This window comes from Lentinus tigrinus (genome assembly GCF_003813185.1).
Source record: "Lentinus tigrinus ALCF2SS1-7 unplaced genomic scaffold L226scaffold_69, whole genome shotgun sequence".
NCBI lineage: Eukaryota > Fungi > Basidiomycota > Agaricomycetes > Polyporales > Polyporaceae > Lentinus > Lentinus tigrinus.
In genome coordinates this window covers 1-21312 of record NW_027137978.1, presented here as the reverse complement: position 1 = coordinate 21312, position 21312 = coordinate 1, and the positions used below count along the sequence as shown (strand labels likewise).

The 21312-nt window shown below is 57.1% G+C and overlaps 8 protein-coding genes across 8 annotated transcripts; 4 read left to right on the top strand and 4 right to left on the bottom strand.

Moving 5' to 3' along the window:
- Positions 1 to 25: 25 nt before the first annotated feature.
- L226DRAFT_517439 (uncharacterized protein) lies at positions 26 to 995 on the top strand (the record flags this gene model as incomplete). The annotated part of the gene is made up of 4 exons (XM_067678515.1): positions 26 to 166; positions 231 to 479; positions 538 to 749; positions 815 to 995. Exons 1-4 carry the CDS (start codon positions 149 to 151, stop codon positions 993 to 995), a joined length of 660 nt encoding a protein of 219 aa, XP_067528797.1. The 5' UTR covers positions 26 to 148.
- Positions 996 to 1817: 822 nt separating this feature from the next.
- L226DRAFT_473781 (fructose-bisphosphate aldolase) lies at positions 1818 to 3437 on the bottom strand (the record flags this gene model as incomplete). Its single annotated transcript, XM_067676541.1, has 9 exons — positions 1818 to 1979; positions 2038 to 2115; positions 2185 to 2776; positions 2840 to 2992; positions 3052 to 3098; positions 3152 to 3157; positions 3223 to 3234; positions 3291 to 3350; positions 3414 to 3437. The coding sequence occupies 9 exons, from the start codon at positions 3435 to 3437 to the stop codon at positions 1818 to 1820; spliced, it is 1134 nt and encodes a 377-aa protein (XP_067528796.1).
- Positions 3438 to 3705: 268 nt separating this feature from the next.
- Positions 3706 to 6833, top strand: L226DRAFT_555605 (uncharacterized protein; the record flags this gene model as incomplete). Its single annotated transcript, XM_067683067.1, has 3 exons — positions 3706 to 4115; positions 4167 to 4492; positions 4543 to 6833. The coding sequence occupies exons 1-3, from the start codon at positions 3886 to 3888 to the stop codon at positions 6831 to 6833; spliced, it is 2847 nt and encodes a 948-aa protein (XP_067528795.1). The 5' UTR covers positions 3706 to 3885.
- A 315-nt stretch (positions 6834 to 7148) lies between these two features.
- On the bottom strand, positions 7149 to 9646 carry L226DRAFT_540863 (alpha-ketoacid dehydrogenase kinase). Its single transcript, XM_067681954.1, has 9 exons — positions 9455 to 9646; positions 9327 to 9404; positions 9158 to 9273; positions 8850 to 9091; positions 8467 to 8708; positions 8346 to 8407; positions 8248 to 8288; positions 7795 to 8185; positions 7149 to 7661 (listed from the first exon to the last, which is right to left on the bottom strand). The coding sequence occupies exons 1-9, from the start codon at positions 9519 to 9521 to the stop codon at positions 7551 to 7553; spliced, it is 1350 nt and encodes a 449-aa protein (XP_067528794.1). The 5' UTR covers positions 9522 to 9646; the 3' UTR covers positions 7149 to 7550.
- A 208-nt stretch (positions 9647 to 9854) lies between these two features.
- L226DRAFT_495953 (6-phosphogluconate dehydrogenase decarboxylating) lies at positions 9855 to 11708 on the bottom strand (the record flags this gene model as incomplete). Its single annotated transcript, XM_067677539.1, has 6 exons — positions 11660 to 11708; positions 10896 to 11606; positions 10714 to 10837; positions 10163 to 10655; positions 9951 to 10093; positions 9855 to 9886 (listed from the first exon to the last, which is right to left on the bottom strand). The coding sequence occupies exons 1-6, from the start codon at positions 11678 to 11680 to the stop codon at positions 9855 to 9857; spliced, it is 1524 nt and encodes a 507-aa protein (XP_067528793.1). The 5' UTR covers positions 11681 to 11708.
- Positions 11709 to 11744: 36 nt separating this feature from the next.
- On the bottom strand, positions 11745 to 13719 carry L226DRAFT_495948 (mitogen activated protein kinase-like protein). Its single transcript, XM_067677538.1, has 9 exons — positions 13604 to 13719; positions 13272 to 13548; positions 13072 to 13167; positions 12901 to 12992; positions 12659 to 12783; positions 12436 to 12593; positions 12210 to 12296; positions 12052 to 12151; positions 11745 to 11996 (listed from the first exon to the last, which is right to left on the bottom strand). The coding sequence occupies exons 1-9, from the start codon at positions 13687 to 13689 to the stop codon at positions 11944 to 11946; spliced, it is 1074 nt and encodes a 357-aa protein (XP_067528792.1). The 5' UTR covers positions 13690 to 13719; the 3' UTR covers positions 11745 to 11943.
- A 103-nt stretch (positions 13720 to 13822) lies between these two features.
- L226DRAFT_517423 (uncharacterized protein) lies at positions 13823 to 16637 on the top strand. The gene is made up of 3 exons (XM_067678514.1): positions 13823 to 14084; positions 14151 to 16106; positions 16168 to 16637. The coding sequence occupies exons 1-3, from the start codon at positions 13961 to 13963 to the stop codon at positions 16296 to 16298; spliced, it is 2211 nt and encodes a 736-aa protein (XP_067528791.1). The 5' UTR covers positions 13823 to 13960; the 3' UTR covers positions 16299 to 16637.
- A 1479-nt stretch (positions 16638 to 18116) lies between these two features.
- On the top strand, positions 18117 to 19665 carry L226DRAFT_527366 (uncharacterized protein; the record flags this gene model as incomplete). The annotated part of the gene is made up of 10 exons (XM_067679108.1): positions 18117 to 18167; positions 18263 to 18286; positions 18337 to 18388; positions 18428 to 18441; positions 18547 to 18578; positions 18633 to 18652; positions 18954 to 19023; positions 19047 to 19160; positions 19302 to 19390; positions 19448 to 19665. 10 exons carry the CDS (start codon positions 18117 to 18119, stop codon positions 19663 to 19665), a joined length of 684 nt encoding a protein of 227 aa, XP_067528790.1.
- Positions 19666 to 21312: the final 1647 nt, after the last annotated feature.

Below are 21312 nucleotides of genomic sequence, written 5' to 3'. Positions count from 1 at the left end.
GCCCGAAACAGAAACAGGCGCTGTTCAACGCGTCAGGTCACGTGGGGCGCGTTGCCTTGTCGCGTCGCGTCGCGTGGGTCGTGCCTCTGCCAGTCACCGACCGCATCGCACTGCCCCCTCAGTCTTCCCCTGCAAACCTCCTGTTGCGATGCAGCATCATACATTGGTACGTACTGCACTTATGCACCTTCGTTGCTTGCCTGTGTCGTGACAATCTCGCTTCTTTATAGCCCACTCCGACCTCTCGGCCAGCGAGACAGGGCCAGCATTCCCAGCAGTCTGCCGCCTCCGCCCGTCCTCCGCTCTGCTGGTTTGACGAGTATCTCATGAGCATCGTGCCAGGCCACACGCCAGCGGATGAGAATGACCTGAACATCATGCTCGAGCTCATGGGCGCCACTCCGGAGACGAGAGACCAAGTTTTGGAGAGTTACAACATGATGGCGAAAGACCTTGTGAAGACCGCTGGCGTTCGGGTGGTTGGGGCACGTCGCTCGCATATATCATCCCCCATCTCGACTGTGACGATGCCTGGAGATGAAACCCAAGCCAACCGATCCCGTCTACTCTGTCCAGATCCCCAACTCGCCCCTCGTGTTCCGCATCTGGGAAGGTGGGATGGATTTCTACGGCCACTTCTGTGTCGATTTCTACGACCCTCGGCGCAAAGTATCCGTCAACCTTCCCAGGGGCACTCCTTGCACGCCACAAGCCAGCCCGCCGGCTTCGGATACGTGCCCCACCCTCAGGTCAGCCCGACTGGCCACCCACTGTCAACGCGGATGGACCAGCAATCCACGATGGCGCTTACGAGCCGACTTCTGTCGTTGGAGCGCAGCATGGGGATGGACTCGTTCCCGGAGGGAGAGGAGAAGTGGATGATCCCCGAGGGCACGTACGTCACGCTGCGGCGCGAGGGACACCCGCTCTTCACGTTCCAGATGCCCAATCGGCGGCCTCAGACCATTGCGCAGCCCCGGTGGGGAGTTATGTAGCTCCTGAGACCCGAGTCCCGGACCCTACAGCTGTGTCCTCCATCTCGCATGTTTTGTCGTCTCCATCGTGTACCAGTATACGCATGCCTTTTTGGCCTTCTCTGAGGATCTTTGTGCAGTATATGTCGTCTTCGAACAATGTGTCGGATGGACTATGCGAGTAGAGGGAAGACTTAGGCCCCGTTTGGTAGCTCGGCTGGGTTTCGGTCTGCCTGCCAAAAAACCGAAACCCAACCAAGTTCGCTAGGAATTCGAACGCTGCACACGTCTGCAATTCGCGACGCGCGAATCTTTGTTTGTTGTGAAAGGGCGGCACCGACCCCGACCGACCTTCGCACGCTCATTGAGAAGGCGAGGAGTCCAAGCTTGCTGCCGGATTGCCTCAGGGCTGGTCGACTGCCAGATCCCGGTTGGCGCACGCGCGAGCTAAAGTCGCGTCTAACCCCTTCCTTACATACCCTGGACCTGCGACACTGGATGCTCCACCGAGTCCCGAGCCCACGGTTGGCATACTCGACACATTCCATCGGTTTGCGGGAACTAGCTACTATGCCGGTCAATACGTGGTCCCTCCGCAGCGCGATTGCCCTCTCGCATCCGTGACGGCCATCGCCACTACTGTCAATGGTGTGCTCCGAAGGCGCCACTCGCTTCCCGGCCTGCACACAGCGTGTTTCGTCGGTTAGAGTCCAAACGTCTGGACGAACATGCGTCCGCTAGTGATGTATTCGGACATAAGTGTACAGAGCTGCAGCTTCTTCTCTTTGACCACTTCAGTCGCCATGCGTACAATCAACGTCCCCGTCCCGCGCCTATGCCGGCTTACAGACGGTCTGACAGCGGTTCGTCAGTTATTGCGGTCCGGAGCAAGAGCGGAGCGAGATAGAGGCACTCACTCGTGTTGCCAAGATCGGCGCAAGCCTCCTTGACACGCTCGACGAGCGTCTTCTCGCCTTCGCGCACCCAGACACGGGGGTCGTAGTACTGCATGGACGTCATTGAGTTCAGTCATTCAGCGGATACTGCCGCCGTGCGTGCGCACCTTCTTGTTCGGCTTGTCTGCGCCCTCGGGGTTGCCGACCTGTGTCTGCAGGTAGCCCGACTTCTTTTGAACAAAGTCCTGTACGTCATTGCAGCTGTCAGCCACGGGTGCGGTTAGGGCGAGCGAGGGGGGAGGAGGAGCACTTACGCGGACACCGCTGAGGTACGCCCACTGGGTGTCGGTGTCGACGTTCATCTTGACGACGCCGTTCTGGACGGCGGTCTTGATCTCGTCCTTGGTGGAGCCAGAGCCACCGTGGAAGACGAGGTAGAGGGGCTTCTTCTTGCTGAGCTTCTGCTCTGCGTAGAGCTGGTGCTTGTTGAGGAGCTCAGGGTGAAGACGGACGTTGCCCGGCTTGTAAACGCCGTGTACGTTGCCAAAGGCAGCGGCAATGGAGAAGTTGGGGCTGACGGCGGAGAGGGCCGAGTAGACGTCCCAGATGTCCTCGGGCTGGGTGTAGAGGCGGGAGTTGTCTACGCCGGTGTTGTCGACGCCGTCTTCCTCACCGCCGGTGATGCCGATCTCCATCTCGAGCCAGATGCCGAGGGGGGCCATGCGCTTGAAGTAGCGGACGCATTCAGCGATATTGTCCTCCTTGGACTCCTCGGAGAGGTCGAGCATGTGGGAGGAGAAGAGGGGCTCCTGGTGCTCCTTGAAGTAGGCCTCGTCTGCGGCGAGCATGCCGTCGAACCAGGGAAGGAGCTTCTTGGCGCAGTGGTCGGAGTGCATGACGACGGGACTGTGTGAGGGGAAAGTGAGCGGATGTAAGGGAGCATGTGATTACGGGGAAGGAGGTACGGACACGCCGTATTCCTTGGCTACGATGCGGACATGGTGGGCAGCGGCGATAGCACCTGCGATGGAAGCTTGCTGCTTGTCGTTGGGGAGGCCCTTGCCTGCGAAGAAGGCGGCGCCGCCCTGGGAGACCTGGATAATGATGGGGGACTTGATGTCACTGGGAGGGGAGTTAAAAAGAAGGCACGGAGGTGAGGACTTGGGTTGGAGGGGACATACCGAGCGGCCTCGAGAACGGCGTTGGCTACGGAAGAGGAGGTGACGTTCTAGATGATGATAGGGCATTAGACGCGAAGGGAGTAGGGAGAAGAAAACTTACGATGGCCTGGAGATGGTACGATGGGGTTAAGTGGAGAACGGGGAGGAAGTAGGGATGGAAAAGAGACTGACGGGGATAGCGAACTGTGGCGGGGGAGGATGAGAAAGTGGAGGCGGATGGAGGAGGGGAGGGAAGGCACCTGGTTCTCCTTTGCGTAGTCGAAGAGCTTGCGAACGTTGTCGCCGGTCAGGACACCAGCCTGGAGGCGAAGAGGAGGTTAGCGAGGGATCTAGGCGAGATCTGGGAGGGTGGGAGTACGTACAGGGACGATGTCGAGGATACCCATCGTTGACGAGAGCTGCAAGAGCGAGCAGAGAGCAGAGAGCAGGAGAAGGAGGAAGAGAGAGCAGAGAGAGACGAGTGGGACGAGATATGTACATATATCGATGACGCCTGTATCGGGACAGCGATCTCCGGTTCCGTCTCCGTCTCCCTCCTCCTCCTCCTCCGTCTCCTGCCCGTCTCTCAGTCCAGTCGCGCACGCTGTGAGCGTCAATGACGTCAACGCATGCGAGCAACGGCCAGCTCGGCGAGGACGCTGGGTCGCAGCCAAAGTGCGAATCGAACGGACTCGCCCAGACGCCCACGTCCATATGCGGCAGCGTGGAATGACAGAAATGAGGAAGCGCTTCCGCCGCTCTCTCTTCCTCTCCTCCTCCTCGCCCTCGCCCTCCCCGTCGCCGTCGTCCAGCATCCTCAGCCCATCCGCGGCGCCCTGTTGACCGACGCCCGCCATGCCGTTCTCGCGGTATCTCCAGTCCAACGAGCGCGACGCTCACCCAGACGATGACCTCGACCACCACGCCTTTTCCACCCAGGTCCACTTCCAGCTCCCCAATCTCTTCAACCCTCCCGCCGTCCCCCCGGGTGGTGGTGCAGAGGCTCTTCCTGCTGGTCTCTGTCCCCCGAGCTCTTCCCTCTCCTGGTTCAACAACACAGACCCTTACAACGTTAACCCCCCATTGTGCGTATCTCTCCTTCTCCTTCTCCTCCCGTCCCCTCACCCCTTCTCCAGCCCCCTCCCTCCTGCCTACCATCCCGTCTCCTCCGCCTCCTCCTCCGCCTCTCCCCAGTCCGCTTCCTCCGCTTTCCCCATCCCTCCCTCTGCTCTCCCCCCTCCCTACTCCATTCACCATCCAGATCCTCCCCCCTTCCCGCCCCAACTTCCCCTCTCTATCCCCTCTGCCCTCGGCCTCCCCATATACTCCGCCTCCGGCTTTGATCTCATCTCTCTCCTCGCCCGCGTCGCTACCCGCCCCTACCCCAAGGTCTACCTCGGCCCCGTCGACCTCTCCTGCTCCTTCGTAGTCACTGATACTCGTCGCTTCGACGCCCCCATAGGTCCGTCCCTCTCTTCTCTCTCTTCCCTTTCGTTCCTCACCTCCTCCTAGTCTACGCGTCCCCCTCTTTCCTCAAGCTCACCGGCTACGATGAACATGAGGTCCTCGGTCGCAACTGTCGCTTCCTCCAGGCCCCCGGCGGCCTCCTCCACCGTGGCCAGGATCGCTTACACACCTCCCGCGAGGCCGTAAACTGCATGCGCAAGAACATCATCGCTGACAAGGAGTGCCAGGTCTCTGTCATCAACTACCGCAAGGACGGCTCCGCCTTCATCAACATGGTATCTGTCATCCCTCTTCGCGGCGGCGTCAACAATTCCCCCGATGAAGCAGACGACGTCGTCTACCACATCGGCTTCCAGGTAGACCTCACTGAACAGCCAAAATCCATCCTCTCAAAGCTAAAGGACGGCTCATACGTCGTAAACTACTCCGACAAGGCCCTTGCCTCTTCCGCCCTTCCTCCTCGCGACTGGCGCACCTCTTCTCTCACCATGCGCGGCATGTCCAAGGATCTCCGCGCCCTTCTTTCCGACTCGGCTTTCACCGCCTCCTTCCACCTCTCCACCTCTACCCATGCTTCCACCGCTATCGCTCTCTCCACAAATCCTCCAGAGCCTATCGTCCTCGATCCCTATGACGGCAACAAGCCCCTCCACATGTTCCTTCTCGACCGCTCTCCCGACTTTCTCCTCGTCGTCTCCCTAAAGGGCGCCTTCCTCTACGTCGCCCCCGCTGTCCGCCATGTTCTCGGCTACGATCCCGACGAGCTCGTCGGGCGCTCTCTCACAGAGTTCTGCCACCCTGCTGACTGCGTCCCTCTCATGCGTGAACTCAAGGAGGCTTCCGTAACCCCCGGCCCCTCTCTTCTCACGACCAACGGTGCTCCAACTCCTCCGCCCTCCTTGGCAGGCCCTCCAGGCGGCGCCGGCGGCAGCTCAGACGGCCTCTCGCCTTCTTCCATCGCCCCCCGTCCGGTCGACCTGCTCTTCCGCATGCAGGCAAAGGGCAGCGGCTACGTCTGGGTCGAGTGTCGAGGAAGGCTCCACGTCGAACCCGGCAAGGGGCGCAAGGCCATCATCCTCAGCGGACGCCTCCGCCATATGCCCCGTCTCGAATGGGGTCCCATCTCTCGCGCTGGCGGCCTCGTTCCGCCGATGCCTCGAACCCAACCATCATCAGCTTCTCTGACGTCTCATGATGCGGACGAGGGCGCAGATGGGCGCTCCTTTGTAGAACGAGAGTTTTGGGGTCTGCTCAGCACCAACGCCACATTCCTCTACGTAGGCGCCGCCGTCCGCGACGTTCTGGGCTGGGGCGCGGGCGAGGTCATTGGCAAGCCCCTCGCCGACTTTGTCACCGGGAATTCGTCCCAAGAAGTTCATATGGCTATCGGCGTCGAGATGACCAAGGTCCTAGCCGACGCTGGCGGAAGCGAAAGCTCCGGCCTCGCGTGTGATGCCCTCACCAAAGATGGTTCTATCGTTTCCGTCCATGTCGTCCTCTATCGCTCGCGCCAGATGTCCCCGAACGGTGGCCGCCCAAGCCATGCTGGAGATCCGGCCTTCCAGGCGCCCATTGTCTGCCAGGTCAAACTCTGCGACGGCAGCGCAGGTGCGCCCCCACCCGCAAACCCCATCACCCACCCGCTCGTGGAGAGCGTATTCGAGGAGACGGAGATCGAGCGCGGCAGCAGCTGGCAGTACGAGCTCCAGCAGCTCAAGTTCCGCAACCAGAGGCTCGCGGAGGAGGTTCATGCCCTCGAAGCCGGCCTCGCCAAGAAGATGCGGAGGAAGCAGTCCGCCAGTCCCGCATCGTCGTCTACCGGCCCGTCGGCGGGCGGTGTAGTGCACGGCCGGTCGCATTCGACGATGAGCGTCCCTGCCTATGCCGAGGCTCCCCCCATCCAGCCGTCCCAGCAGCAGCAGGTCGCACTGAACGTCCGCTTTGTGTCGAACGGGCAGGGATATCCACGCACGGCGCCGACGCAGGCGTCGCGGACGTATCACACCACTGCTCCGCAGCCGCCGATGCCCCGTCAGCGTACGGCCGTCCAGCAGCAGCAACTTCCGCCGCCACCCATGCCTCCGCCCGCCGCGTCGCAGAACTATGACGCTCCGCCGCTTGGCGAAGCGGGCATGTACCCGCCTCAGCGCATGCAGCACTCGACCGATTCGTCGCTTCAAGGCTGGAGTTCGTACTACGATCAGACCGACCACGGCGGCGGCGGCGGTCAGGGAGCTGCGAGTGTGATGCACACTCGTCCTGGGAGCTTCTCCGCTGTCCCCATGAAGCGCACGTGGGATGACATTATCCGCGACCCTGGGGGAGGCGGCGCGTAAGGACGGGGGGTTTAGGACAAGGGACTTGTGGTTACGTGGTTTAAACAGTGTACATATCTTGCTGTGTTGTGTGTTGTGTCCCATCACGCCGTGTCGCATCGCCGCATCTCATCTCGCTAGCTATCGTCTCGTATCGGTCTCGCATAGTCGGTCTCACATAGTCATTCGTGCTATTCTATCGTAGTCTCCAGTGTGGTTTCGCTCTGCCTGCCATTATATGCCCCTCAAGGTCTCACGCATTCTGCATAGTACAATATATCTTACAGCGGGACTTTGGTGTACGATTAGTCGTCCCCGGACGGACAATGCACGCGCAACGGGGTTGATGTAGATTATATACATATATCCATGTAGCCGCTTCATGCTCGAGCGTCGATCATCGCAAGTCTCGTGAGTTATATTCGTACAGATGCCGATGCGAGAAAGAGTGTACAAGTCGTGTAAATAGGTAGCCCAACAGCCATGCCCAGAGCAGATAGTACAGTATATATCGCGGCTTCGCGTCCCCACCGCGTGGTATTATGTGCGCACTCGTTCCCGCCTTCCCCCGCCGGCCGCCCCTTTGCCTCGCATCTCCCAAATCTCACTCAGCCACCCGCGCACCGCAATCTCGTTCCCATCCGCTCCCGCCACTGCCACCGATCGCTGGCGTCGATCAGATCCCGGGGTGCAATGCAGCCCCGGTCTTCCAGGTGCCCAGCAGTCTGGGTGACATGATCACGGCAGGGGCTCCCGGTTGCTCGAGAGCCTATTCAGGTGGATGTACACGTCCGTGCCAAACCCGTCCATGGAGATGAGGCGCAGATCGCCCCCGAAGTACCGTGCATACTGTAGAGCGTGGGTCAGCAAATCTATTCAGATTCATAGAAGGCGCAACGTCTCTCCGAGGGCCGCGGCAGGCGACCCTGCTCAGAGATCGTGAATGCACCCCACGGCGTCCAAGGATTGAAATGAAACTCACCAGGCGCGACAGTGGCAGTCCGTATCCGAAGCCAGCCATGGGAGCCTTGAAGTCGGACGCGTCAAAGTCCTGGTCAATGTTCTGGCCCTCCATGGTGGTGTACATGTATGTCCAGATGAGCGGGATGGCGGAGCGCGGGATGCCGCCGCCCTCGTCGCAGATCTTGATCGTGATGTCCTCCTTGCCTTCAACGACTATGACCTTGATGGGCGGGAACATGTCCTCGTTTTCGGGGCCGAAGCGCTCGACCACGGCACGGAGCGAGTTCTTGAGCAGCTCGAAACAGATGTGCGATAGGTGTCCGGGTACGTAGGCAAAGTGCAGGTCCTTCGGACAGATTAGCTGGACAGGAGGTCCCTTGAACATCGAATAGTGCTCTTCGCAGACGAATCTGAGGGTCCGCGGTCAGTCGCCGCCCCCTCGTGGGGAACCGTGCGAAGGCATGTGACGTACCGTGCGTTCTCTATTGCCTCATGGACAATGTCATGCACGCTCTAGTTCCGCAAACGTGAGCATCGCTTGGCGACTAGGGGTGAGTGAAGCGGACTTACGGCGCGGGTGCAGATGATGCCGACATAGTCTGGGTGGGGCTGCAGCGTGTTCAAGGCAATGTCTGTGCCGACTAGGCGTAAGTGCGTGTCCGCTCCAGAACGACCGGCGCGGTAGACGTACGTTGGCCGATCAAGAATCGGATACCGATGCGCGACATGTAGAAGCGGTCGAGCCAGTGCTGGACGTCGAGGTTGATGTTGCGTGCATTCCGGGAGCGTTTCCACTCGAGGACACCCTGGGCGACTGTGGTCACGGTCGGGTCGTGGCGCTTCTTGATGGACTCGAGCGCCTTGGTGAAGGAGCGATTGTACTCTCGGACCTCGGGTGGCCACTCCTTGACGTGAGAGGTGTTGGCATAGTACCTGTGGAAGGTGTTGAGCCAAGTCGGCAGGGAAGGGTGCAGCGCGACGCGAGGGCGCGTCGGCGAGGAGACGCGGGAGCGAGCAGGTTGCTCCACCGGCGCGGAGGGCGAAGCGAGAAGAGGGAGAAGGCGCCAAGCTCACCTGCGTTCCATCGGGATGCGCATCTTTTGGCTGTTACCGTTGCTGCGACCGTTCCCGTTCTTGGGGGTGGATACGATGCCAAGGCCGGTAGGGGGCACACCGCCATAGTCGTCAGAGTAGTACTGGTACTGTAACGAGGGATTCGGGTGGGATTCGGGAAGAGCAACGGGGTCGGTTGGGGGAGCCATGAGTGCGGCGCGGATATGAGGGGGTAACCGTATTGGGGGGAAGGAAATGAGCTCCTGGAAGGGGGTGGAAGGGAGTGTAAGGGGCGTGGTGGAGAAGGCAGGCAGGGGGAGAGAACAAACCTCGAAGGATTGGGCATACCAGTTCTTGACCTTGTTGATGGAGGGCATGTCGCTGAGATTGTGGGGCAGCTGGTCAAGCTCCTTCACTCTGTGGGCGAGACGGACAGGAAGCTCCTCTGGAAGGGAGTGAGACGACCAGATGAGGGATGCGAAGGGTGGCGAAACGCACCGAGGAGGAACTGGCTGCCTCTGAGGAGCGTTCCCTGACTGGGATTCTGGCCGAAGAGGACCATCTGCTGCAGGGAGACTGAAAGAGAGATGAGACGGGTGGTGGACGTTTACGTGTTGGGTGCGTACCTCCGGTCTGTGGAAAGGACGCATAGTGGTGTATTCTCTCCCAGAGACTGGAGGAGATGCGGAACATGGCTGGGGGCTGGAGAAGGAGAGGCGGGGGTGGGAGGAGGTGGTGGTCAAGAGACAAGCAGCATGGGACTTGGGATGAGGAGGAGGAGAGAGAGGAGAGCGCATCCGGGACGATTCCGAGGACGCGGTCGAGAGCAGGACAGGCGACAGGCGACGGCGCTCCCCCGCACAGATCAATATTCACGTGGCTGCGGGCTTTCCCCACCCCCGCACACAACTCACAATCACAGCCAGCCCATTCGCCATCGGCCGACAGAGCGTATGTATTCTTACGCTATGTATGTACTCTACAAGTACAGGGGCCACTGGCCAGTCGCGCCCGCTCTAGTCTCGTCTACGCCGGCTTCCACTCAAAGTGATGCTTGCCTGCATTCCGCACGTTAGCCCTGCGTTAGCCCCTTGCATTCGCCCACAGATCTTGACCACCCACCTTTCTTCACCTCGCCATCGCCCTCCGACTTGAGGTCGTACGAGTGCGCTCCAAAGTAGTCCAGCTCTGCCTCCATGAACTGGCTCGGCAGGTGCTTCCCCCCGCAGTACTTGAAATACTCCAAGCTCGCGCTCAGCGCCGGCCTGTCAATAACCGGAACTCATGAGATCTACTGACGATCGTATGTCTAAACTCCGAATTCTGTCACTCACATGTGCGCGTTCCACTCTAGTCCATCCTGGACCACTTTCCGCAGGTAGGGAACCGTCCGCTTGATTTCCTCCGCCAGGGCTTCAAGACTCAGTACGTTCGTCACCCCAGGCGACGCTTCAAGCGCAGGCTGCAGTACGTCGGCGATGTGCTCCGAACGAATGATGCACCCCTCCCGCCAAATCTGCATGCACTCCGCCAGGTTCACGTTCCACCCCTCGTCTGCGCTCGCCCGCGCAATCAGGTTCAAGCCCTGCGCGAACGATGCCAGCGTAGCGCAGTAAACGGCCAACCGTAGGTCCTCGATGAATTCTGTCCTCGCCTTCGACTCCAAGTGCTGCTTCCTGGCCGCTCCAATCGACTCGCCTAGCGCCTCGACGACCTCCATCCGTTGAGCGCGGTCGGCGGATGTGATCCGGAAGAAGTGCGCGCTCGCAATCGTCGGCGCAGAGACGTGCCGCTTTGCTGCCTCCATGACTGACCAGATCCCGGTACCTGCAGGACGATGTCCTCTCTTCTTGCCTCGCGGATATAAGACCAGGCTGGTACGTACCTTCACTATCGTCTGCATCCTGCACAACCTTGTCCTGCACCTCGTTGACCACATGGCCGCGTTCCCCGTTCTCCTTCGGCCGACCGCATATATCCGCCCCAATGCCTACCAGGAAGTTCCGCTTCTTCAGGTTCAGATGTAAGCGTCGACTCTCGACAGATGGAGTCAAGTAGGACACGCACAAGTTCACCCTCCTCCTCCCACTTCCTGAATATATGCGCAATCGTGTCCAGGTCCGTGTGCAGGCACTTGTAGAGCAGCTCCCATGCCTCGTTCACCACGCCCAAGATGCCCTGCTCAATCCCGTTGTGCACCATCTTCACGTAGTGCCCGCATCCCGCCGGGCCCAGGTTCGCGACGCACGCCTTGCCGCTCTTGGCGTCCTTTGCTGCGAACTGCTGCAGCAGCGGCATGACGCGCTCGACCGCGTCCTTGTCGCCGCTAGGAGAGATGGACGGTCCACGCCGCGCGGACTGGTAGCCTCCAGAGACACCCATGGAGAGGTACGCGATGCCGTCGGGGGCGAGCTCGCGCTGGCGCCGCTGCGCGTTCTCGTACCACTCGTTTCCGCCGTCGAGGATGATGTCGCCGCGCGAGAGGTGGGGTCGGATCTCGGAGATGACCTTGTCCGCGGCGCTGCCGTGCGGGATGCTGAAGACGAGGAGTTTGTCGGTGTCCTTGCCCCCGAGCGAGTGCATGAACTGGGAGAGGTCCTTGAAGCCCGCGACGCGCTGGTGGAGGTCGGGCGTGAGTCCTGAGGTGGGGTCATTGAGGCGTTCGGTGAGTGAGTCGATATTCTTGTCGGCGACGTCGTACACGGAGACTTGAAGTCCGTGCTCAGCGAAGAGCATGGCCATGCTCCCGCCCATTGAGCCGGCGCCTACTACACCGATCTGTGCAGGGATGGTGAGGACGACGGGTGGGACGTTGGACACGGCGGGCGCACCTTGTCGAACGGCTTGCTCATGGTCGTTGTATGCGTGTATGTATGCGCGATGAAGAAGAGACGGGTCGAGAGCTGGCGTTGGGGAGGCAATGGCATATATAGCAGACGGGGATTGCAGGGGGATGACGTCACAGACGATGTTATTATACTTGATACATATACCCGTATAACACCTTAGTATACGGTCGCAGTCGCATGCAGAAGCAAAATATACAGAGTATCGCACACTTCAGATTTCTCTCCTCCAGGGTATATCCACCAGCAGCCGCCATCCACAGCCGAGGTCACTGCGTCCCCGGTGGCGGGCGTGGTTTCGTCACTTCCTCGTAGATCAGCACTGGCACGCACCGTGTCAGCACATCCTCGACCACAGGACACGACATGTCGCGCACCTTTCAGGTCTTCCTTGCCCAGGGGATCGCCGTTGTCAAAGTCGAAGAAGCTTGGGTCCAATGGCTCCGCCGTGGGCTCGTCTGACGGGTCGTGGTACGCCTGCACACGCACACTGTCAGGATCTGTCCAACACGCTGCGGCCATCCAATGCACTCGCCTCCAAGTATGGGTGCTTCAACGCTTCCTCGACCTCGATCCGCCGTTTGGGCGAGAATGTCAAGCACTTCTCCATCAGATCGATCGCCTGCGAAAATGAAGTGTGAGCGTGTGCGTCTGCTGTGCATATACGGTCCGAGCCCGTCGACACGCTCGTGGATTCGTATTGGAGCACAAGAGCGCGAAACCCTGCACAGGAAAGCTAGCGTCAACGCGCCAAAACGTACCTGGGGGTTGGCACCCGGGAAGAGCTGGCTGAACGGCTTCTTCTTCCGGAAGGGGAGCGCGCGGATGTATTCTCTTGACCGCTGCGAGGTGATCGCATAAAAGTCATCGAGCGAGGGCGTGCCAAGGATATCGAGGATAATCGACAGCTGGTGATGATCTGTGATTTGCTTGTTCCGTCAGTGCTGTGGAGGGACACACAATAGCCAAGAATTGTGGACGCACAGTCGCGGCCTGGGAAGAGCGGTTTTCCGCTGAGCATCTCTGCAAGCACGCAACCAACGCTCCAGATATCGATGGCGCGCGTGTACTCTTTGAAGGTGAGCATGACCTCTGGTGCACGGTACCACCTGCGGACTCGGGTAAGTGGGAGGAAGGGGGATGGACAAAAATAGTCGAGGGCACGAGCTTGGCGGAAGCGGGTATCGGATAGCGCTGCCAGGTGACGGACAGAGGGAATGACGGACCTTGTCGCGACGTATTCAGTCATGAAGGTACTGCTGTCGTTGGCGACGTTTGGGGGAGGACGGGCGGAGCGCGCGAGGCCAAAGTCACAGAGCTATGTGGCGCGTGCAAGGGGATGAGGTCGTCTGATACGGGCGGAGTTAAGGTTCAGGCGCGGAGGGGAGAGCACTGACCTTGAGGTCGCAATTGGCGTTGAGTAGAAGGTTGGAGGGCTTGAGGTCACGATGGAGGACGTCGGCGGAATGGAGGGCCTTGAGTGCGCGGAGGGTCTGAGTTCGCGCGGAGTGGGATGTATCGCAAGGTCCGGAGGTCGTCGCGAGAGGCACGGGTGAGCAGGGAGAGGAATGCGCCACCGCAAAGGGAGGAGACGGACCTGATAGATGAAGTATTGGCAGTGGTCGTCGCTGAGCTGCTGGGTGCGGATGACGCGGTGGAGATCGGTCTCCATGAGTTCCTGGACGAGGTAGACCTCCTTGAAGTCAGCGAGGGAGGGGGGCCGGAGGATGTCGAGTATTGAGATGATGTTCTCGTGATGGAAGTGGCGGAGGAGCTTGATCTCGCGGAGGGTGCGGAGACAGAACATGGAGTGGTCGAAGGGGGTTATGCGCTTGATGGCGACCTTGCGCTGGGACGGGACATGGAGGGCGGAGCTGCGAACGCTGATGAGTGCGCGGCGGGAGGCGGCGGGGAGGGCAAGGGACGGACCAGACGATGCCATACGCGCCTTCGCCGATGACATCGAGCACCTGGTAGTTGCTGCCGACGACGAACGAGGACATCCGGTCGTCCATGGCGGGGCGCGATGGGAGGAGAAGGAGGAGGAGGAGGAGGAGGAGAGCAACGAGCAGGACAGGATAATAACAACAGACGCCCGAGCGCCTGGTTCCCGATCTGGACGCATCGGCCTTCTCTGCACCTGCACCTGCACGCGCACGAGCACGAGCACGAGTCCCGCCGGCTTCCCTCATCCTCTCAGTCCACATCCTCGCGTTCTCCTCCTCCTCCTCCTTCTCCGCCTCCTCCTTCCTGCGCTCCTTCGTCTCCTCCCCGTCTCGTCCAAAAATGCCCGCCGCAGACAAGCAGCGCAAAGACAACGACTCCGCCCCCGACTCTGGCAGGGACGGCGGCGACAGGGAGCGGGAGCGAGACAAGGACAAGGGTCCCAAACAGAAGTCGTCCACCAAGAGTACGTCCCCATTCTCAGCCTTCGCCCTCTTCCTTCCTCATCGAACTCCCCCCGTCGTCCTCCCAGCCAAAGACCTCTCCCATGTTCCCTGCAAATTTTTCAAGGTCGGCTCTTGTACCGCAGGCTCTTCCTGCCCTTTCTCCCACCAAGTCCTCGAGCCAGGCCAGCAAAAAGAAGTCTGCGCATGGTTCGTAAAGGGCAACTGCAAGTTCGGCCACAAGTGCGCCCTCGCACACGTTCTTCCCGGCCAGAGCATGTCCATGGACCGCAAGAATAAGAAGGCTGCCCAGCTCGCCGCCAACGCTGGCGGTGGTGCTCAGAAGGACGGTCCCAGATCAAAGCCTCACAAAGCCTCTCATCACGGTGCTCCCGCTGGTGGCCAGTCCCGCAACGCTCTCTTCTCCGGTTCCACCGCCCCGACCCGTTCAGTCGGTGCTAACGCCCGCTCCCCCATCCCCATGCCCCTCAAGGCCACTCTTTCCCCCTCTGCCCCCGCCCCTCCTGTCAAGGACACCGACTTCGCCTCCTTCGGTCTTCCCGACGAGAGCAACAAGCTACCCTCCGCCCCCGCCCAAGGCAAGCCTTCCGTCACTGCAGATTCTACCCCACTTGAAGCAGAGCAACCCTCTTCGAACCCTCATCCAAACACGGATGAAGCCACACCTCATCCAGATCGCGAATCTCCATCCCCGCTTCCCACTCATACCACCTCTGCTCCTCGCCGAATCAGCGACGCCTCCACCGCAGTTGACTTCGGTCCCATCGGTTCCCCTCCCCGTGCTTCGTCCTCTTCCAGTCGTCCGGCACGCATCAACGGCTTCTCTCCGGGCACTTCTCCACAGACCCATCCCATATCGTCCTCGCCCTTCTCTGCCCCGGGTACGCAGACTGTCTTCACCATCTCTAGACACGACGATGGCCTATCAGACTACAGTCGGTCGGGCATCTCTGCCTCCCTCGGCAACTGGGGTTCGGAGCGTGTTATGGTGCGCAGGATAGGCGTGGAGGAGGTCGTCGTCGAGGATGACGACCTCGAAGAGTTCATCCCAGGCTCTCTCACCGATCTCCTCACTCCAGAGGAGCGCTCAAGGCGCATGTCTCGCACGAACGCTACTCGCCCCCACATGGTCGGCATGGAGCGCGAGTCCAGCCAGCAGCGGTCTGAAGCTCACCATCGCTACTCGCGCTCCGTTCCCGCACCTTCTCTCCTGCAGGACATCAAGTCTATCTGGGGTGCTGACGGTGCAGTCCCTGTCGGCTCACCCGACGCCGCCGGTCTGGCAGCTGGCCCCCTTGGAGGAGGCTTGGGTAATGGTACGCCGAGTTCATTCACATCCAATTCCGGTCTGGGTGCTCGGACTGTGGAAGATATGCTTTCTCCGTCGAACGCTTCCGCCGCATTCCTTCCCGGTCTCCACCACTACATCAACGCGAAGCCACAGCGCCCACCCATGGTTGGTGGCCTATCTTCCATGTACGCCGCCGCCGCCGCCGGACACAACCTTTCGACCAGTGCGTACGGCCACGAATTCAACGGTGTTGCGATGTCACCACCTCGGACGAGCACGTACGGTGCGCAGCTGCCTCTCCGTCCCGCTCCAAGACCCATTCCTGGCGGCGAGCCTTTCATGCCAGGTCTCGATGACCAACGGAGTGCCATGTCTCCATCGTCGCGCGCGTTGCAGGCACACGCGCCTGGGCAGAGTCTTCCCCAGGGTCTCGCCGCGGGCTATTCCCGTATCCATGCACTTCCACCTCCGCCCGTCATCCCTTCTCCATCGTCGTCGAGCATGCTCAGCAGGACGCCACTTGGCGGTGGGTTCTCTCCCGGGACCAAGGGCCTAGGTCATGCGCACACGACCTCCGGCGACTGGGCGAGCATGTCGCCCACGGCTGGGAGCTTGCTCGACCAGATCAACAACGGTCCTCCGCTGATGACTGCTGGCGCGGGTGCTCCGGGTTCGTCGTTGGGCGGCTTAGAGACCATGTTCTCCCGATTGTCGTATTCTGCGGCTACGTCTCGTGCGTGTTTTTCCACTCTCATTGCACGGTGCTTCACATTTATGGCTCGTTTGATTGACAGGCAGCGTCGCAGCGCCTGGATTGGGCTCGCGTAACCCGAGCGGGCGCGGTCCACATCCTCAGGGTTCATTGAGCCCGTTGAGCGGACCTGTGCTCACGGGCGAAGACGACGACCTCTTCTCCATGGAGTGAGAGAGAGGGGATGACTAACGGCAAGCGACCAAGATGACATACCATCCCGGCTGGGATTGTGAAAGTATATAAGTATTGTAGAAACATCCGCACCGACCGCCGACTGGGTGCTGTATGTTGTAGAATGACTGATAGTAGTTCTGGTACTGACGCTGCGGACAGCCGTAGGTTAATTTTGTGTGACAAGTGCATTCTGTGATGCCACCAGCAGTAGCGCAGTGTGTCGCTGTCCTCATTATTATGTTGTCGTGTCGGTGTTGTCGCCGGCCTCCTGTAGTTTAAGTGTATGAGTGTGTTCCTATATGGACACCAGTCAAAATGATTATTGCTATTCTCGTCAATTGTGAGAACACTAGAACTGTAAGCATTGCGTGACTTCAACTCGTCACCGGTCAGTTCTCCCGAACGGCTGGTCTAACTGGGAGGGCCTTGAGGCCCAGTCAAAACGCCGATGTATTAGGTGCGATAATGGTAGAAAATGCGCGCAGTCTCATGAACTATACTGAATGATGGCGAAGAAATGCGGTCGCGTCAGCATCTATCAGCGCTTTAGGCTGGCTGCTATCCTGTTGTTTCTCGTTTCTGTCATCAGCTTTCTTTTCTTTTTTTTTTTTTTTGGAGGAGCGTACTTGCCTTTGAGTCACTATTGTCCCGTAGGTTCATCAAGTCTCTGGACCCCCGAGCGGGGATCAGGCACGCTGGTGTAATCTCACATTGAGAGATTACTTAGTGCAAATTGATAGGGGATTTCAAACCCCTATGTTATTCGAGCACCATCCAAAGGGAGGAAATGCTTTATGCACACTTCCAGAGCCTTCGGGTGCAGCCGTGCTCTGAAAGTAGTGTGGGACTCACCCAGCGAGAACCGACCGGTCATACCCACTAAAACCCCCCAGCGGTAATTAGGACGACTGGGTCCTGGGGTGGGGATCGAACCCTTGGTTCTGCACATCTGGTTCAAGGGTGCTGACAGGTCGGTGGTACTGCTACTCCACCGCCGCCCATTGTACAGCTTTCGTGTCAATGAGATCCTCTGAAATTCCTGGACTATGGTGGGGGACGGAACTTTCTGGCGAGCGTCTGTGCCACTTTGTACTCTCGCTAAGGCTTGCCCCCACAACACTTCCAGGTTATCAAAAGTATGCAGAAAGCATCAGAACAAGTCCCTCTATCGATCTGCTGGGACACTTTTCCGAAATTCCAAAATTTATTGCTGTGAGGCCTGATTTGGCGCATTTCGCTTATGTAAGCCATAGCCTTTTATAGTAATGTCGAGCATCTATAGGATGAGCTGAGCCAGGGGGATGTTGTTGGTTGGTTCTTCTTCCTTGAGCAGTTAGTGCAATGAGAAAAACAGCACTCAGTGACTTAGGCCCCGTTCGGTAGCTCTGCTGGGTTTCGGTTGGGTTTGGGTTTGCCCGCCAAAATTAGTAGACGCCAATAGAAGTAAACCCAGCGTCTACTCCATTTTGGCGGGCAAACCCAAACCCAACCGAAACCTACCAGAGCAACCGAACGGGGCCTTACTGGATACCACTAGCCCCCCTAATTTGTCAACACAGCTCACTGAAGTGTCATTGATGTGGCGCAAATTTGGCGCATTCTGGGCGCTTATTTCAGATTTCTCATGTGTGTGGATTTGAGCGAATTGAGGGCACTTTGGTATACAAAATTTTGATGTGGAGGCAAGAAACCCAAAAATGCGGGTTGACATAAAGTGCCATCCCCCACCATACATAGTAGAACAGATCTTGTAGGGAGAAATCACGCACAAAGTGACCATCACATCACGCCCACGTGGTGTAATGAAATGTGACCATGTCACCCTGCTTTGTGTCATTTGATGGGTTTAACATAGTTCCCACGGTAGTCCGTATATATTGGCCATGCTGATTCTTTCGCCACCCCCACTTCCGTTTGACCTGCTCTTGAGGCAATTCATTCTGCTCATAGATTGAGGACAGCCGGAGAATGCGGTAGTGTATCTGGTATGTCTGCACTATGCGTGTTTAGGAGCTGTCACTAATCCAATCTGCAGGTTCAGATGCTATTCCAGGGTCCCAGTATGATGTCGGTGGCAGTCACGATGGGTAAGTATGTATTTATCCCATGTTGCTTATATTCTGTAGGGCATCATTCTGAGGTGAGAATCCAGGGGTGTTCAAGTTTGTTTGTTCTTCATTGCTGAACATCCACCGTGTGCTGATGTGCAGTACACCTAGCCCCCCCTGCAACTGTGGATCTCCAGATGTCTGTCTGTCATGGTGCACCAGTTTCATTGTAAGCTGCATGCATTGCTCATACACTGTTAAGAAGGTCCTCTATTCAACGCAGTGCTCTCAGCTTGGTTGGTGGTATGTGTAGTGGTGTGTGCTTTTACACTTATATTTAGTGCCTGTACTGATGTCTCCATGCGCCCTTTGTGGCTTATAATGCACATCATAAATCGTCATATATCGTTATTACTCGTCATAAATCATTATCACTTGGTCATAAATCATTACGACTCGGTCATAAATCATTATCCTCCCATCATAAGTTGGCAATGGTATCATTTGTGATCACTCATTAATACTTGTTACTACATATTATTGTGGCTTGCCTTTTGAAATATCATCAACTTCTTTCATGAATAATATTCCTTGTAACTCCCAGACTACTTCTTGCGCTTGCACTTTGGGACCTTGATGAGGGCCAATATTCCTGTCCTTCTGTCGCACACAAAGTATGACTGACACCAAGTCACAGTGTCATGCGGACGTTCGGGAATGAGGAGGACACCCAGCCTCGCATCCAGAACATGATAACGCACGGAGGTCGTCCTGTCCTCATACGCAACCAGGAAGTTGGGAATGCCCACTTGTACACTATTCCCTGACCTCCTACACCCCCTTCCAACTTCTCTGACGTACACTTTGAGCTCTACGTGCAAGGACCCTCTGATGAGGATGTCACCTCGGATGAAGTTTCAATCATCTCAGATCTCTTCTACTCTCCTCCCAGTCAGCCCATTGTCGATCATGGCCCTGCATGGCCAGACACCGCATTCGCCATCCTCCCCTTCGACGAAACCATGTCTCTTCTATCAGAAGGTACGACTACAACTCTGTGCACCGATACTCTCAGCGAGAGTGACACTCTTCACTCAGGTAAATCCGAGCAGAAAGTGTACCTGTTGCGGGGGCCTGGTCAACTGTACGATTTTGATGATCAGGAGATTTGGGCTGATGACCTCTCCAATTTAGTCATTGAAACTGGTGACCACCAGATGGTCATTGATATGCAACCCCAGTACGAGGATGACGAGGAAGACTGGCTATTGGGAATTCTCCTCAACAATGAGGAGGATGATGAGGTCGAGGACTAGGGACTAGTAAACAACAACCTCTTGTGAACTATCTTGTCACTTGAACGCATCTGCATGTATTCTTGGATACCTGAAAGTATACTCACTGTATCTTGGTCACACCTGGACTTGCATTTGCATGCCCCTATTGTCCATGAACTATTGTTCAGACTCATATTGTTCCTATTCAGCTATTGTTCTTCAGCATTGTTGTAGTCCCATTGTCCTTGAGAAAATTTCCAAGCACTATTGTACTATTTCCTTTACTTTTCCACTCTACTATCTACTGTCTCATTGTCTGAGACTTATTATTCCCTCCCCCTTATTGTCTTCATATTATTGTCCTATGCTCTATTATTCCCTCCCCCTTATTGTCTTCATATTATTGTCCTATGCTCTATTATTCCCTTCCCCTTATTGTCTACTGCCTTATTGTCTAAGCCTTATTATTCCCTTCCCCTTATTGTCTTCATGTTATTATCCTAAGCTCTATTATTCTGTCTCTATTGTCCTCTCTCTATTGTCCTACCTTTTATTATTCTGTTTCTATTGTTCCTTCTCTATTGTCTAGTCAGACACAATAACTTAGATGATATTTGACAATATTTGTAGAAATTCCCACAGAGACAATATATAAACCCCCATCCCTCAAAGGATGAGGAGAAGATTTTCTCTCCCCCATCTCTTCCCACTCTGAAGTTGAGTGCTCTCTAAGTCATACGCATATGTCTATGTTCATGAAGTGAGGCATCCTCGAGCGATCCACTTTGCATTGTCAAGTCATAGTCAAGTTGTCATACAAGACCTACAATAGGTCTGCTATTAGTCTCAACAGGGACTATCATCAAGTATTATCTAGTCATCTCTTTTGGGATATTCCCTAACACTACCCTAAACAACTAAGGTACCATCCAATCTCGCTCAGATCTGATAGCCTCAGGTGAAGGTTGTTTCATACAATCAACTTTCACACACACATCACCTTGCCGCGTCTTTCGTGTAGTACTTCCCAAGGTATGTATCACAAAGTGCCTAGTCAGTATGATATCATTAGCTCATGTTGATGGCACATGGATCCTTAAATCTCAGGATATTATAAGATTGAGCGAGTGCATATCCAGCCACCAGGGTCACGCTGTGATGCTCACGTGCCCCCAGCCAAAAGCTGTCACCCCTGTGAGTGCTAGAGAGGGTTTTGGCTGGTGGTGCTTACACAAATGGGCTATCATCTCCCCCCTCGTGTTGCTTTTGAGAAATCAGAGACTGTCAAGTTGTTGGGAAAGCAATTTCCAATAACTTGATAGTTTTAGTTTTGCAGATTTGTGCCCCGAGGCCAAGCCTTCATCCATTCTTTTCATTTCACCCGCAAAGTGTGACATTTTTTATCACGTGATGTAGCTGAAAATGCTGCCACCCAATCTTAAAAGACTCACCCTTGCAATCATCCACACAGGATTAACCTGTAACTCCTCGAATGTGTTGTCCACATCAGGTCCCAGAAGATACTGATACAAAGCAGTGGGGTCGCGATGATGGGTATCATGAATGACTGAGTGCGAATGAATGAATAATATACCTGGACACCTGATGAGTTTGAACCCAAATGGGGTTGTTGTTAGGACTGTGCGCACAAGTCGAACTCCGAAGGGAAGTCCGAAGTCCGAAGTC